At 46.8% G+C, this 17,798-nt stretch overlaps 1 protein-coding gene across 1 annotated transcript in view; it reads left to right on the top strand.

The window, feature by feature from the left end:
- gabrg3 (gamma-aminobutyric acid type A receptor subunit gamma3) overlaps positions 1–17,798 on the top strand; it is a gene marked incomplete at both ends in the record, with an annotated part of 73,188 nt that overhangs the window by 39,392 nt on the left and 15,998 nt on the right. The window contains one exon of the mRNA XM_080505923.1: positions 17,283–17,420. Coding sequence (XP_080362049.1) covers positions 17,283–17,420 — 138 coding nt within the window. The remainder of the gene's footprint in view (positions 1–17,282; positions 17,421–17,798) is intronic.

Below are 17,798 nucleotides of genomic sequence, written 5' to 3'. Positions count from 1 at the left end.
GTCTACACTGTGATCTCCATGATACCTGTCTTCACTGTGATCTCCTTGATACCTGTCTACATAGTCTTGCTGTGTACACCAGTCCAAACATTCTGACAAAAGATCTGTGAACATATATCATGAAGCCTGGGCCCCCCCATTCCTCCCTCTGCCCCCATCCCTCCGCCGGGGCAGGTCTGCCTTGCTCCCGGATCTGTCGGGGGTGGGGGACAGTGGGGCTCGGAGTTTGGATGGACAGCTGACTGAAGGTGACCCCAGGGTCGTAAATATGGGAAATGGTCCGGGTGTGTGTGTGTGTGTGTGTGTGTGTGTGTGTGTGTGTGTGTGTGTGTGTGTGTGTGTGTGTGTGTGTGTGTGAGGAGGGGGGGTGTTGTCTGGCCACTGGCTTCCAGCCGGGCTCGTGCTGGGCCATGCGGGTCTTAGACTGTGCTCTTTGGCCATCGAGTGGGGTGGGGGCGTCTTCCTGCCCGGGTCCTTTTGCAGTGCCATGTCGGGGCGGGTTTTGGTCCCCGTGTTCCATTACCCCCCCCCACCCCAACCCGGTTGTGTACAGCAGCCATGCCCACTTCCAATAAAGGCAGCAGCATCGGGAGACTCTTCGTCTCTTCCTGTTGCAAGAGTAAAAACTGTTCTGACATCGGAAGACTCAATCACATCATATTGTCTGCCCAAGCTGCTGAACACAACAAGGGTAAAAAAAAAATTAAAAAAAGCCATCATGCCTCTGGGGCCTTGAAATAATTACTCCAGCACACGATGCAGAACAATGCAAATAAGCAGCAGAATAGAACAGACATTTCAGGTTGTTGACTCTGTAGATGATGAGAGGATTAGCATCCTACAGCTGGTGAGACAGAGTGAATATTTGCAGCCATATGTCCCGACTTGGGAGAAATATTTATTGACTTTCTGTGCAGTGTTCTTTTTTTCTTGTTTTCATTTTTCTGAAAGTTAATACAAAGCAGTTCTTCAAATAACGCACATTATTTCCGCATTTTATTGCAATTCAAGTTGTTCAAGGCCAATGAATGGCTTCAAATGGTGCAAAGATGAGTCGTGAACTGCCACAGGTTGAGAAAAGGAACTAATTTTATTCAATTTAAAAATAATTTATATTTCAGAATTTTATAAAAGGCCTTTTTCAGGAATCAAGAAATAGGTGAACAGCTTAAATCACCAATGCAGGCTGATCAAGCACTGAAACGTTCAGTTTCCTAGCAGTGTTACAACCTTTCTGGATTCCATAAAACCCTGTGTGTGTGTGTGTGTGTGTGTGTGTGTGTGTGTGTGTGTGTGTGTGTGTGTGTGTGTGTGTGTGTGTGTGTGTGTGTGTGTGTGTGTGTGTGTGTGTGTGTGTGTGTGTGTGTGTGTGTAAAAGCATGTGAGAAAGTGACACCCCTTTCTCATATTGAACACAGCTCACCTCACGCACTTCCTGGTCCTCTGCAGTTGCAGAGGGGAGATGTTACATTGAAGGGAGCATATGAAAGAGTCACCCATATTGAAGATGGACTGACGGGGGTGAGTAAGACCTTGTCTGGGGAAAGCTTTTTTGTGAGGGAGGGTCTGCTGTACCATCAGCCAGCCGAGGGCAGGGCAGAGCAGCTGGTTGTTCCAAGGCAGCTCAGGGAAAAGGTGCTAGTATTAGGCCATGAGATCCCATGGTCGGGGCATCTGAGCAATTCCAAGACCTATGAGAGAATAGCAGCCAGGTTTTTTTGGCCAGGTCTCTATAGGGAGGTGCAGGAGTTTTGCAAGAGTTGCCCCAAGTGCCAGCTGACCAGCAGGAAGAAGACTAGCCCCTTTCCCCTTCAGCCACTGCCCATTATTGAGACCCCCTTCTCCCGCATAGCCATGGACTTGGTAGGACCCCTGGAGAGATCCCAAAATGGTAATAAATATATTTTGGTGATATGTGACTATGCCACACGCTACCCAGAAGCTTTTCCCCTGCGTAAGATCTCTGCTCGTCCCATAGCCCAAGCCATGTTGCAGTTGTTTCCAGGGTAGGGATTCCAGAAGAAATCTTGACTGATCAGGGTACTGCTTTCCTGTCCAAAACCCTGAGAGAGGTATATAGATGGTTAGGCATCAAGGGCATCCGAACCACTCCTTACCACCCCCAGACCGACGGCCTGGTTGAACGATACAACCAAACATTAAAGAGCATGTTAAGGAAGTTTGTGGCAGCTAACGGAAAGGATTGGGACTGCTGGCTACCTTACCTGCTCTTTGCTTACCGAGAGGTTCCTCAGGCTTCCACTGGCTTCTCACCATTTGAACTGCTTTATGGAAGACAGGTGAGGGGTCCTCTGGATGTGCTGAGAGAGTCCTGGGAGGGACCAAAGACACCCAAGACCCGGAGTATCCTGGCCCATGTCCTCAAGATGCGGGACAAAATGGAGGAAGTGACTGAGCTGGTGCAGGCAAACCTGGAGCATGCCCAGTCACGCCAAAAGACCTGGTATGATAAGACCGCCAGGCAGCGCAACCTCCAACCCGGGCATAGAGTCCTACTTCTGCTGCCCACCTCTGAAAACAAGCTCCTGGCCAGGTGGCAGGGACCGTACGAGGTGGTGCGGAAGATGGGGCCAGCTACCTATGAGGTGCACATGCCAGGGAGGAGGAAACCACGGCAGACCTTCCATGTGAACCTGTTGAAGGAGTGGCATGAGAGGCAGCCCGGTCTACAGCTCCGAGTGCAGGCGGTGGAGGAAGAGGAGGAGTGTCCGGGACAGTTCTTCACAACCCAGCGCAGACGGCACCCATGGATTTGTCCCACCTATCCTCCCACCAGCAGAAGGACCTGGCAGTGATCATTCCGCCAAGCCTTTTTAGAGAGACACCAGGGTACACCACAGTGGTGGAGCACACCATCCCTCTCAAGGACACAACCCCTGTGTGCCAGCGGATGTATCGGGTGCCCGAACGTCTCTTGCCACACCTGAAGACCGAGGTGGAGGAGATGTTGGCCCTTGGCGTGATTGAGAGGTCTTCAAGTGAGTGGAGCAACCCAGTGGTGCTGGTGCCAAAGAAAGATGGGACCATGCGTTTTTGTATTGACTTTCGCCGAGTCAATGCCCAGTCCCGTTTTGATGCATATCCCATGCCCAGGCTCGAGGACCTGATTGAGAGGTTGGGGAAAGCGTCGTATATTACGACACTGGACTTGTGCAAAGGCTACTGGCAGGTGCCCCTGGCCAAGGAGGCTAGGCCGTACACAGCCTTCAATTTATGGTCATGCACTTTGGCCTGCAGGGTGCACCAGCCAGTTTCCAGCGATTGATGGACATTGTTTTGGCCGGCACGGACTCCTTCGCAGCAGCATACTTGGATGACATCGTTGTGTACAGCACCACCTGGGAGGACCACCTGCGTCACCTAGGTGAAGTACTGCAACGCATCCAACAAGCGGGGCTGACCATCCACCCGCTCAAGTGTGCCCTGGCCAAAGAGGAAGTGCACTACCTCGGTCATGTTTTAGGCCGAGGTGTGATCCGGCCACAAAAGGACAAGGTGCAGGCGGTACTTGACTGCCCAAGGCCCCAAACTCAGAAGGATGTCCGATCTTTCCTGGGCCTGGTGGGTTGGTATCGCCGGTTTGTGCCAGACTTTGCTCGGAGAGCCGTGCCCTTGTCTGACCTGACTCGAAAGTCGGGCACCCCCCGGATCCAGTGGGGAGAGGAGCAGGAGTTGGCGTTCCAAGATTTGAAGGAGGCTCTCTGCAAAGACCCGGTGCTGCAGAGCCCCGACTTCGAACAGCCCTTCACTGTCCAGACTGACGCCTCGGGGGTTGGTCTTGGGGCAGTGCTCCTCCAGGGAAAGGGGGAGGACCAGAAACCAGTGGCATACATCAGCCGGAAATTATTTCCGAGAGAGACCCGATATGCCGCGGTCGAGCTGGAGTGCCTAGCTGTCAAGTGGGCACTGCACAGCTTGAAATACTACTTGCTGGGCAGAGACTTCACCCTAGAGACTGATCACCGTGCCTTGCAGTGGCTAGGGCGCATGAAGGACTCAAATGCTCGCATCACCCGCTGGTTTTGAGCTTTGCAGCCGTACCACTTTACAGTGCGGTACAGAGCTGGCAAACAGAACACGGTTGCAGACTTTTTGTCTCGCCACCCTGTTTGCGAGACTGCAGAAGGGGTGGGAAATGTGAGAAAGTGACACCCCTTTCTCATATTGAACACAGCTCACCTCACGCACTTCCTGGTCCTCGGCGGAGCCGCTGAAGGAGCTGTATTTCAGTGGGCAGACGGCAGGTGGAACAGTCCACTGGGTGTAGGGGTGCACTGTTTGTATTTTGGGATGTATATATGTATAGTGGGGACTGGGTGATGTATCACATTAATATAATGTGTATATTTTGTATATAAGTATGCTTGTTTGATGTATGTGTACTTTATTCATGTATTTCTTTGGTTGGGTTAATTTAGGATCAGTTAAACACCCCTTCGCCGGTTGTGTCAGTCAAGCATGTTCTGATTGGCTAAACGCCGGGTGGGGCTGGGCCTATTTAAAGAGGCCCGCTGTCAGTGTCAAAGAAGGACGGAGAGACTGAGAGTACGTGAGTCTGTGTCGGCTGGCCTGCTGTGAGGCAGCAAGTAAAAGAGTTTGGTGAAGATTTGTAAAAAGAAAAGTGAAAATAAATTTTAGTTTATTTTTGTAAACACCGTCGACCCTCTCCTTTTTGCCGCATCCTCTCTCCCAACACCCGCCGACCACATCCCGAGTCGGGGGTCCGCCTTGGAACCTCACAAAGCAGTGTTAGAAGTGAGTGTGGCACCAAACCCAAGTGAGCCTCAGTTGAACACCATTGCACTGCAGAAGGTTGTGTGTTGCTATATAAATGCCAACAACAACAAAAAAGGCCATGTTGGGATTTCTGGTTGGTTATCAGCATTAAAAATTACTGTAAGTAATAGATTACTGAAAGTAATAGATCACTGGAAGTAATTTATGAAATTTTAATTATTAATGGAAGGAAACTGTCATTTACTCATTAACAACTCCTAGAGTAATTGAGAAATTACTCAAAAGTTAATAAATTATCAAAAATAATTTATTAATAAATATTAATTCGAATAAGTTGATTATTTATCAAATAATAATGAAATTGGGGCACCACCAGCTAAACTGGAAATAGCTATTAACAAAATATCAGTCTCGTTTGCAAAAGGGGTTATTTAAGGTAGTTAATATTCCTGTAAAAAACATAACAATCTTAAATGACGGGGAAGGTGTGAGATTCGAGCACAGATCATTACAAACCAGTAAATTGTCAACAATAAATACACAATAATTACCAGGAATCGATCAATTCAGCTAAAAGGCGTTTATTAACAACAATGTATTAATTCAGGAATGATTTATTAAACCAACACAATGAAGTAACAAACGTCATCTAACATGGAGATCTAATCTACTACACAGGAAACACTATGTACAAAGGAGGGTGTGTGTGTGTGCGTGTGCATGTGTGTGTGCTCGTGTGTAAGTCTGAGTGGGGATGTAATGACCATGAGTGTCCACCAGGTGGCGACGTACCTTGGAGGGTCAGTGTGAGTGGGTGTAATGACCTCACATGGACACCAGAGGGAGGCAGGCGTCTGGTTCGGGGTGGTGACCATGACGACCACTAGGGGGCGTGGCGCCACGTGGAGGGAGAGCGCAATGAATCGATGTGACCACCAGGTGCCGTAAAGAGAGATTGCAATGACCCACGCAGCCACTAGAGGCGTTTGACTCGCTCTTCCTGGGGACGTGGCGGTTGCTCAAAGACCAGATAAACAAGACGTCCATCGTGCACATGTGCGGGGGACGCCAGGAGCAAGAGGTCTCACCGGGGCAGAATCATTACTGTAACGCTGGAGTTTAACTGATGTTGAGACATGCAGTCAAACTCTGGTGACGATACGGAGGTATCACGGTCACAAGTTAGCGGTTCGGATGCTAACTGTGGCTATCAGGAGAGCTTGTCTCCATCAGTTAACACACGTAGCGGCGGGATACGCGTGGGCGAGCACGAGGGGTTAATGAAGGAGAGAGAGAGAGAGGAGGAAAAGAGGGAGAAAGTTCTGCTGAGGCTCGGTTCCGTGGCTTGGTTCTCCACACAGGGGTCTCCTCAGAACTCCTGTTCTGAGGGGGAAAACCAGACCCCCGAGCTTGCGATGGTGCACGTGAACGCGCTCATGCGCATACACAACAGATGCTTATCAGCGGCAAACGAAACACAAAAAGGCTAATCTAGCAGCGCTGCCCAGACAAAAGCTCTCTTATGGTTCCGTTGCACTGTGTGGTTACAGCCCCGTATGTGGACTGGACGTCTGTAGGCCTGGCTTCGCTGCAGGGAGGCCTCAGGTTTGCAGCTGTGGAAGTGAAGGGCCTGGTCTTTCTGCAGGTCTGTGCAGCTGGGGAGGGAGAAGATATGGCTTTGCGTCTGGCTCTCAGGATCCAAAAAAAGAAAAAGGAAAAAGAGAAAAAGGCTAGTCCAAACAGTGTGTTGTGCTCGCCAGCGGGCTGAGCCTTGGTTTGGTTCTTGTGGTCCACTTTGTGCTCTCCTGATCGTCAGAGACCTGGTCCCTGCTTGGAGACCAGGTGGCGACTCGGGGGACAGTTGGTTGGGAGGCAGTTTGACCAAATTGCATTCCGGACACCCGCTGTGTCTGGTTCGGTTTCGACCAATGATGGGACTTTTCCAACTTGTGAATTGTGGCCCTCTCAGGTTGCCCCCCCACCCCCATATTATCTCCCCATTGTTCTTGCAGCCTGTCCTTTGGGGGGAGAACTGTGTAAAGGAGAGCATGGATTCCGTGCCCAACAGCAATTAGTTGAAGACAAACCATAACAGAACAAACAATGTCAAGGTGTCAGTGAAACCAGCAGCTAAAGAGAAGTCATACTCAGAGAGTCTCAGTTTCAACTGTGGAGAGAAGAATCTGAGCTCCCGGTTTGACAGGACGAGTTGCAGAAAGAGCGAAGAAGAAGACCATGAAACACTGCTACTGGACTACTGAAGAGGAAGGTGTCACGGACTGATGATGACTCAGCATTTGAAATCTTCAGTTCATCACGCAGGATCTTTGTTTGCCGTCATGTGGAAGAAATGAGAGTTTCACAGTGCGTGACATCAGCTGTTAAACATGCAGGAGGAAGTGAGAAGGTCTGAAAGTTGGTGACCGGTACAGAGTGGGAGGCAACCGGAACCAAAACAGCTACCCTGCAGTTCCTCACTGGCCAGGAGTTCATCGTACAGCAACATAATGACCCAAAACAGGAGTCCAAGCTCTGCCAGAACTGCATCACGGAAACAAGAAGGAAACATGGGGTTCCTAGCATAGTATGAAAGAGTGAAAGCAAAGCAACAGAGTGGGGAAGAGCTTTCTGAAGAATATTGAGAGAAAGTCAGCAACGATTGTGTTCAGCTGTTAAGTCTGTCAATGTTTCCAGAGCGTTTCGCTTATTAAATGATTCCATGGTCTTTTTGTAAACTCAAATTATTTGTTCTACTCTTTTAGTCCAGAATACAAAGAGACTTTAAACTGAATGCATGTCAATTAAAAAAGCAGCAACTTTGGACTCCTGTGCGTGTGTCCTTCTTGCCTCTGGCTGAATTCTGCCTCGGTGGCTTATGTAGCTTCAGCTGTTCAGTTTTTTTATTTAGAAACGTGCACAGCAACAACAACAAAAGTTTTGATGGGTTATATTGACTCATACTTGGTGAATCATGACGAGGATCATACATACAAATCCAACAAACCAAATGCTTTACGGCCATTTAGGACTTTGTATCGAGGCCCTGCATTTGCACTTTTTCTTTATTGTTTATATATTAAAATCAGTTTTTCATGGTCTTGTTTGTTGCAAATATCGGTTCACAATTACTTAATCTGCTTTTAGTGCAACTCCACACTAAGTTGTTATTTGAGTTCAGTTTCATTGTTTATTCACTGTTGAATATTGTTCACTTAATTAACAGAAAATAAATGTTTTCAATGTTGACCAACACAACAAAATGATAGAAACTGTGTTTGTCACATTCGAGTGTCACGACTCCTGTCAAGTCCTTTAAAGTACTTTTGTCTTGTAAAGATGAATAACCTGATTCATCACTCAACCTCTGCTGTTTTACGTTTAGCCTACTTTTCAGTTAATCATGTATTGGGAGGTAAGATGAGGACGCTGGCTTTGGGTATTACATTTTTTGGGATGATCAGATTCTTTTATTTCCAGGTTATTACTGCGAGTCATCCAATTTCCCGTGCTTGTAAATTAATAGTTTTACTGTAACATGGTGATAATCTCTTTCACTGCACTTCCTGAGGGCACTGTCACATGAGGACTCTGTCCGATTTTTCTTCCCCAGCACATAAACGATAAAGTCCACATGATTCAAGTGCTGCTTCTGTTGCCACACTATGACAAACACGGAAGAGAAAACTGTTTGCATGACAAATTTCACTTGAACGTTTTTAGCTAATTGGCTTCATACATCTACAGACCTGAACTTTACAATAGTATTCAGAGAAATCAATTGTGGAAGAAACTGCAATAATTATCCTGTTTCTTCTAATAGCTTCAGTTAATACTAAACAACAGAGGCAGAAATAATGAGGAGAATGGTACTTTTTCAAAAATGATTTGATATAAATTCCACAAGGGCTGGGCGATATGGCCTCAAATCAATATCAGGATATATTGATCAGTTCACCTCGATAACGATAAATGGACGATAACGACGCCACTGCACAAATAAAGAGTTTGTCCACTAGATGTAGCAGTTATATTGATAGTAGGACTCCCTGGACTTATTTATTACCACTTTAAAGGACTGTAAAACTACACTGTCTGAAAATAATGAAGAAAATACAAATTAAGTCCTTTTAGTTAAGATGTATTGAAGAGCTGATGAGCACAGATGACTTGAAATGAGAAGGACTGAGAGGATTAGACCGTGACTTTGTCTGTATGTCACCTGAAAACACGGGATTTCTGAAAAAAGACCGTCTTACCTAATTCTCCTGAAAGAACTTATATGACATTAAAATGACTTTTCACGTCCAGCTGGACGGACGCTGTGTCGCTCCACGGGGCGATGGAGGCGTGGATTCCCACAGCTGGCGTCTCTGCCTCTGATTCTAAATATGGAGGATTTGCTTCCAAGGCTTCTAAATCCGTTCACTTCAGCCCCCCAGCAGCCGCTACACCTTCTGACCCTCCTCCATCACCTCCTCTCTCCATTTTCTCCACAGCCTCTTAAAGGGACAGGCTGCCTACACACACTCAAAACCAACCTTTCTTTTCTTTTTGTTAAACTCAGAATATACTGATATGGGCAAAATGACGTCGCAAATTTTTGTACATTTCGGTGTCTGTAAATTTTCGGTATATTGCCCGGCCTAAATTCCAGCCTCTCTCATGGTAAGAGTAACAGTGAGCCAGTCAGTCAAACAATCTGTTTTAGTCATTTCAACTGTCAGGATTGAAAATGGCCTAATTTTCAATTTTGGTCATTCTAATCAGAATTTTATGATAATCCCCTAAACTAACAGTGAAATTAATACAACTACTCGCTCTCTCGTGCCCATTACGATGAGGGTTAACCCTTTGATCCCTCTTTGTCCGCCATGACTGAAATACTGCATCAGGTCTTTCCCATCTGCTGCATTTTCTTTCTCGCCATGTGATCTTCAGACGACCTCTCCCTTGCTTTTCCACTGGTGTACAGTGCAGTGTAGGGCAGCTCGATTAACCTCCAGTGCCTCGTCATTAGGTTGACAGGCCCACATTTATGGAATCACAGGAGTGCCAAAATTAAAAGGAAACAAGAAGGCCGTTGCTGGGCTAATCCCCCGCCGGAGGGCTTTATATTTTCTCACAAAGCCAGCTCTAAGGCAGCACACTTGGTACACTAGAGGGTGTTCCATGGGTCCTAGTAGATAATTATGTAGAATCTGAAAGGTCTTCTTCATAAGCTATGTCAAAATACGTCTCCAGAGCCCAAAAGGTGTTTTTATGCACTTAGTGACCCTGTGACCTGATATGCAAATTAGGTCCTGGTCACCATGGTGCCCCTTCTCCCCAGGTGGAGTGTCCATGTGTGAAGTTTGGTGACTGTGGGCCCAGGAACTGCTGAGAAATGAGGAGAAATGTTTATATGAAAATACATGTATTGTGCAACCATGACGAGCAAACTTCAGACCCTACCAATCTTCAAGGTCAAGGTCAGGTCACTTGGTGTACTGGAGGTTATCCCTGGAGTGTGTACCATGTGTGTATAACATTTCAGAGCCCTAGCTCAAAAACCTAGGCCTCCAGAGCCCAAAATGTGTTTTTAAGCACTTCGTGACCCTGTGACCTACTTAATATGCAAATTAGGTCAAGGTCACCATAGTGTCCCTTCCCCCTCTGAGATGTATCCACATGTGAAGTTTGGTCACTGTGGGCCCAGGGGTTGCCGAGATATAGGTAGAAACGTTCGAACGGACGTACGGACGGAGACTGTTTCAAGATCCCCCTTCGGGGCCTATCAGCCACGGCGGGGATAATAAATGTGGAAATATCAAGAGAAAAAATATACAAAGGTAGTCATATTCTTTTTCTATCTTTTCTTTGCTTATTCCATTTTGTCAATGCTTCTCCTGTTTTGTCTTTGTCTTTTCCATTTGTTTTTTGTCATTGCATTTACTGGATGAGTCAATCCGTCTGGAAAAAACCAAAGCAATACAATGCAAATAAGCAAGAGATGTGGGCGTGTCTGTCTGTTCAGGGTGACTCGTCTGACACGGTGACTTCACATTGTTTATCAAACATCCATCATTAGCCTAGGAGTTCACTGACGTTTTCCTCCAGCAGTGTACCTGCTGTAAGAAAGATGTTCAATAAACCCATGAAATACAAGATGGTGATTGGTTTTACTTGTGACTTGATGTAGGTACACTATCTCTATCCCAGGTACCCAGAGCCCAGGTATCCACAGCTCAGGTACCCAGAGCCCAGGTACATATAGCCCAGGTACTTACGGTGCAGGTACTCACAGCTTTGGTACCCACAGCTCAGGTACCCAGAGCTCAGCGACCCAGAGCCCAGGTACTCACAGCTCTGGTACCCACAGCTCAGATACCCACAGCTTTGGTAACTACAGCTCAGCTCCCCAAAGCCCAAGTACCCACAGCTCAGGTAATCACAGCCCAGGTACTTACAGCTCACGTAACCACAGCTCAGGTACACAGAGCCCAGGTACCCATAGCACTGGTACCCATAGCTCAGGTACACAGAGCCCAGGTACCCAAAGCACTGGTACCCATAGCCCAGGTACACAGAGCCCAGGTACTTACAGCCCAGGTACTCACAGCCCAGGTACTTCGAGCACAGGTACCCACAGCTTTGGTACCCACAGGTCAGGTATCCACAGCCCAGGTTCTCACAGCTCAGGTACTCACAGCTCAGGTACTCACAGCTCAGGTACTCACAGCCCAGGTACTCACAGTGGTTGAACCTGCAAACCAATTACTTTCAGTAATGAAAATGTTACAAGATTCCCAAACATTGCACATAAAGTTGATTCTTCTCTTGCTGAAGGTGCAGAGCAGTGAAAAGTGCATTGCAGGTGTCTCTGCTAGTTTCTGACTGGTGCTATCGCAATTTGTTTTGTTTTAGGGTTTTTTCAATCAAGGTATTTGCCATTGGACTTTTCTAAATCTGACCACTGATGGGCCGGCATGTCTTAAAATGAGATGTGGTGTGTCACATCGCTGATGCATATATGGAAGTAAAACTGTGCCATCAGATTCTGAACTCGAATTTCGAACTCTGAATTTTTTTATCATCGAAATCCTACTTTGAATTTTAAAAGCTGTCACATTTCAAGTACATATCTTTTTTTTGCTTCTGATTTTTTTTCAACATCTAAAAATATACAGTGTGTAAAAATTCAATGTGTCTAAAAATTCAGCTGTAAAAAAATTCAGCCGCAAAAAAAAATTCAGCTGCAAAAAAAAATTCAGCTGCAAAAAAAATTCAGCTGCAAAAAAAATTCAGCTGCAAAAAAAATTCAGCTGCGAAACAGCCAGAATATCTGAGCCATCAGGACGATGTAATTGATACCTGTCTCATTCACCCAACATCCAATCAAGGGAAGCTTTGTTGGTCACGTGACCAGTGCAACACTGGGCCAGAGAGTATTTGCCATTTATGTCTGTAAATTCTGCATGAGACATTAAACCACACATTGCAAATCACCAGGAGTTATGAAACAACATATGTGGCGAACTTTTAATGTGTGAAAATGTTTTCAAAGAAATTACATTTAATGTATGCAATGTTTTACATGCAGAAAATAGTTAAATTGTCTCCTGTTCGATTTTTTTTTTTACGTCCACTGAATACTCTAATCTGCACAGTGTTTGTTATGGCAAAAACTAATTTTAACAAACATAACCAGGTCATTGACGGTGGTACTAGAAGCACTATTGCATGGGTAGGTTAAAATATGTTTTTGCCAAAAATCAACCAGGAGACAATTTAACTATTTTCTGCATGTAAAACATTGCATACAGTAAATGTAATTGCTTTGAAAATATTTTCACACATCATTAAAAGTTCACCACACATGTTATTTCATAACTTCTGCTGATTTGCAACGTGTGGTTTAATGTCTCATGCAGAATTTTCAGACATAAATGGCAAATAGTCACCGGAGCGCAGCGGCACGTGACCAACAAGGCTTCCCTTGATTGGATGTTGGGTGAATGAGACAGGTATCGATTGCATGTCCTGATGGCACAGATATTCTGGCTGTTTTGCAGCTGAATTTTTTTTTGCAGCTGAATTTGTAGACACATTGAATTTTTACACACTGAATGTTTTTAGATGTTGAAAAAAAATCACAAGCAAAAAAAGATACGTACTTGAAATTCAACAGCTTTTAAAATTCAGTCTGATTTCGATGGTAAAAAAAAATTCAGAGTTAGTAATTCGAATTCAGAATCTGATGGCACAGTTTTACTTCCATAGGATGCATTGCTTTCCTGAGACAGGAGGCTTTAACAGGAGTGTCAAACTAATTTAAGTTCAGTAGTCACATAAAGCTTCATTTGATTTTTAAGGGGCTGGACCAGGAGAATGAAGGTATATTAACCTGGGATCAATATGCCTTAATATGACAACTCAAAAACGTTTTCCATAAGTGTAAAGGAATATAAAGTTCATCCTGCAAGAGTTCACATGATTTTTAACATTTTATAAAATCTTTTAATAACTTGCAGGAAACATTCCTGAAACTTTCCATGGGAAGTTAAGCAGGGGAATTTTGGAAATATTCCAAATTAGATAAGTATGTATAAATGAAGTGAATTGTCAGTGAGCAGTGAACATTGTCATGTGGCCACCTGAATAAAATGACTGTAGAAGAAACATACTTTCAATCATAAGCTTGAAAAGTCACTAATGAGTCTCCAATCCAGCTCAGGTTGCTGTGTCGAGGCCTGCAGGACAGATCATCACATGTTTTAACACAACAGATGACATTTTAACTCAGAATTCATATGACCTACAAATAGATTGGTTGTAATTAATTTCATGGGATCAGAGGAAGTGAATGGCCTGTAAAGTACCTTAAATATATTTTTTTTAAACTCTCCACTAATAAGGATTCCTCCTGCAGTAAAGCAAGCTGCTAACGAAGTGCTTTTACCAGAAACACATCGTCTTCATCGTCTTCACTTCCAGTCGCACAGTTTGAAAAATCATCTGTTTTTGTTACTGTTTTCCAATGATTTTATTATTTGTTTTGAGAAACAAAAAATGAAAATCAACATGTTTTTAGAGCTTTGTTTGTCCCTTTTTGATCATGATAAAGACAAATTCATTGAATTTCAGTTCAGATTTTCGAAATTTAAATTTAAAATCAAATAATGACTCGTTTTCCATCCATCCATTTTCTTCCACTTATCCAGGGCCAGGTCGCAGAGGCAGCTGAGCAGAGTTGCCCAGACTTCCCTCACCCAGACTCTTCCTCCAGCTCTTCTGGTGGCACCCCAAGGTGTTCCCAGGCCATAGAGAGACATAGTCCCTCCAGGGTGTCCTAGGTCTGTCCTGAGGCCTCCTACCAGAGGGACATGATGGAACACCTCCCTCGGGAGGCGTCCGGGGGGAATCTGAAACAGGTGCCTGAACCTCCTCAGCTGCTCCTCTGGATGTGGAGGAGCAGCGGCTCTACTCCGAGCTCCTCCCTGGTGACTGAGCTCCTCCCCCTATCTCTAAGGGTGACTGAGCTCCTCCCCCTATCGCTAAGGGTGACTGAGCTCCTCACCCTATCTCTAAGGGTGACTGAGCTCCTCCCCCTATCTCTAAGGGTGACTGAGCTCCTCCCCCTATCTCTAAGGGTGACTGAGCTCCTCACCCTATCTCTATGGGTGACTGAGCTCCTCCCCCTATCTCTAAGGGTGACTAAGCTCCTCACCCTATCTCTAAGGTGACTGAGCTCCTCCACCTATCTCTAAGGGTGACTGAGCTCCTCCCCCTATCTCTAAGGGTGACTGAGCTCCTCACCCTATCTCTAAGGGTGACTGAGCTCCTCACCCTATCTCTAAGGATGACTGAGCTCCTCCCCCTATCTCTAAGGGTGACTGAGCTCCTCACCCTATCTCTAAGGGTGACTGAGCTCCTCACCCTATCTCTAAGGATGACTGAGCTCCTCCCCCTATCTCTAAGGGTGACTGAGCTCCTCCCCCTATCTCTAAAGGTGACTGAGCTCCTCACCCTACCTCTAAGGGTGACTGAGCTCCTCACCCTATCTCTAAGGGTACACCCAGCCACCCTACGGAGGAAGCTCATTTCAGCCGCTTGTATCCGGGATCTGGTTCTTTCGGTCATGACCCATAGTTCATGACCATAGGTGAGGGTAGGAACGAAGATCGACCAGTAAATCGAGAGCTTCGTCTTTTGGCTCAGCTCCTTCTTCACCACGACGGACCGATACAACGACCACATAACTGCAGACGCTGCACCGATCCGCCTGTCGATCTCACGCTCCATCTTCCCCCCACTCGTGAACAAGACCCCAAGATACTTGAACTCCTCCACTTGGGACAAGGGCACTCCACCGACCTGGAGGGGGCAAGACACCTTTTTCCGGTGGAGAACCATGGCCTCGGATTTAGAGGTGCTGATCTTCATCCCAGCTGCTTCACACTCGGCTGCGAACCGTGTCAGTGCACGCTGAAGGTCCAGGTTTGATGAAGACAACAGAACCACATCATCTGCAAAAAGCAGAGATGAGATTCTGTGGTCCCCAAGCTGGACCCCCTCCGGCCCCTGGCGGTGCCTAGAGATTCTGTCCATGTAGGTGATGAACAGAACCGGTGATAAAGGACACCCCTGCTGGAGGCCAACGTGCACTGGGAACAGGTCCGACTTACTGCCGGCAGTGCGAACCAAACTCCTGCTCCGGGAATACAACACCGAACAGCCCTTAACAAAGGGCCCTGGACTCCATACTCCCGGAGCACCCCCCACAGGACATCTCGGGGGACGCGGTCGAACGCCTTCTCCAGATCCACAAAACACATGTGGACTGGTTGGGCGAACTCCCACGAACCCTCAAGCACCTGGTGGAGGATATAGAGCTGGTCCAGTGTTCCACCATCAGGAGAACCTGGTGGAGGGTATAGAGCTGGTCCAGTGTTCCACCATCAGGAGAACCTGGTGGAGGGTATAGAGCTGGTCCAGTGTTCCACCATCAGGAGAACCTGGTGGAGGGTATTGAGCTGGTCCAGTGTTCCACCATTAGGAGAACCTGGTGGAGGGTATAAAGCTGGTCCAGTGTTCCACCATCAGGAGAACCTGGTGGAGGGTATAGAGCTGGTCCAGTGTTCCACCATCAGGAGAACTTGGTGGAGGGTATAGAGCTGGTCCAGTGTTCCACCATCAGGAGAACCTGGTGGAGGGTATAGAGCTGGTCCAGTGTTCCACGACCAGGATGAAAACCACATTGTTCCCATGGATCTGAGGTTTGACTAACGGCCGGACCCTCCTCTCCAGTACCCTGGAATAGACTTTCCCGGGGAGGCTGAGGAGTGTGATCCCTCTGTAGTTGGAACACACCCTCCGATCCCCCTTCTTAAAGAGAGGGACCACCACCCCGGTCTGCCAGTCCAGAGGTACTGTCCCCGCCCGCCACGCGATGTTGGGGAGACGAGTCAGCCACGACAGTCCCTGCACATCCAGAGACTTAAGGAACTCTGGGCGAATCTCATCCACTCCCGGTGCCTTACCACCGAGGAGCTTCACAACAACCTCGGTGACTTCAGCTTGGGTAATGGACGAGTCCACCTCTGAGAACCCAGCCTCTGCTTCCTCAATGGAAGACGTGGTGGTGGGATTGAGGAGGTCCTCGAAGTATTCCTTCCACCGCCCAACGATATCCCCAGTTGAGGTCAACAGCTCCCCACTTCCACTGTAAACAGTGTTGGTGGAGAACTGCTTCCCCCTCCTGAGGCGCCGGACAGTTTGCCAGAATTTCCTCAGGGCCGACCGATAGTCCTCCTCCATGGCCTCTCTGAACTCCTCCCAGACTCATGTTTTTGCCTCCACCACGGCCCAAGCCGCAGTACGCTTGGCCTGCCGGTACCTATCAGCTGCCTCAGGAGTCAGATGATCTAACAACGCCCGATAGGACTCCTTCAGCTTAATGGCATCCCTTACTTTGGATTTCCACCACCGGGTTCGGGGATTGCCGCCACGACAGGCACCAGAGACCCTGCGGCCACAGCTCCGAGCAGCAGCTTCAACAATGGAAGTGGAGAACATGGTCCACTCAGACTCAATGTGAGCGCAGTTAGTTGAGACCCTGTTACATCAAGTTGCTATCAAGCAATATGTTAAAATAGTTTGCATTGCTTCCTAAAAGGATTTAGTAGTTGTTTGAGGCCGGAGAGGTTTCGAGTTGGGTGTACGCCAAAGCAGACGTGGAAGCGTTAAGCCATCAATAACCTCACATGATCAGCTGTAAAAGAAGTCCTCGGCTCTGTACCGATCATGTCAAGCTCAACAGAAAGATGGATTCGGTACATTATTGAAGCAAAGCGTTCATTTAATCTACTTTCTCTGTACGTCTGTCTTCACTCCTGACTGTCTTTTCATTAGCCAGCCTCCTGCTCAGGATAAATGTTGTCCTGGGTGGCCGTCGGTCTTTCTGTGCAGTGAATCCATGCAGAGGATGTGGCCTGTGGCTCCAATCCTCTCTGGCGCTCACACACACATATTCTGTGTGATTGTAGATGGATACCCGCAAGATGAGATGATTTACAAGTGGAGGAAGAACTCAGTGGAGGCTTCTGACCAGAAGTCCTGGCGGCTCTACCAGTTTGACTTCGTGGGCCTGAGAAACTCCACAAACATAATCAAGACGACAGCAGGTAAAGATCCTCGTCTATTCCTCATTGTATCTGATTTACGAGATATTAGCTGCTAAAATCCTACATAAAGTACACTTCTCCTCTCGAGATTGACTGTTTACATCCCATGAGACTTTAATATTCATGTAGATGTTGACAATGACGGCCTTAACATGGCATTTAGCTCATTACTGGACACAAGTGGATTTTCACAGAAGGTGAATGAACCCACTCATTATCTTAATCACACACTTGATCTTGTTCTCACTTACAGTATTGACATTGATCAATTAACAGTTTTTCCCCACAACCCTCTGCTGTCAGATCACTTCCTCATATCAGCCCCTGAAAACAAACTGAAATATAAGAGATATCTATCAGACAATGCTGGAACCAAAT

Source organism: Blennius ocellaris, assembly GCF_963422515.1.
Source record: "Blennius ocellaris genome assembly, chromosome: 12".
Classification (NCBI taxonomy): domain Eukaryota; kingdom Metazoa; phylum Chordata; class Actinopteri; order Blenniiformes; family Blenniidae; genus Blennius; species Blennius ocellaris.
The sequence above is the reverse complement of the archived record's forward strand: the minus strand, read 5'-3'. Positions and strand labels throughout refer to the sequence as shown.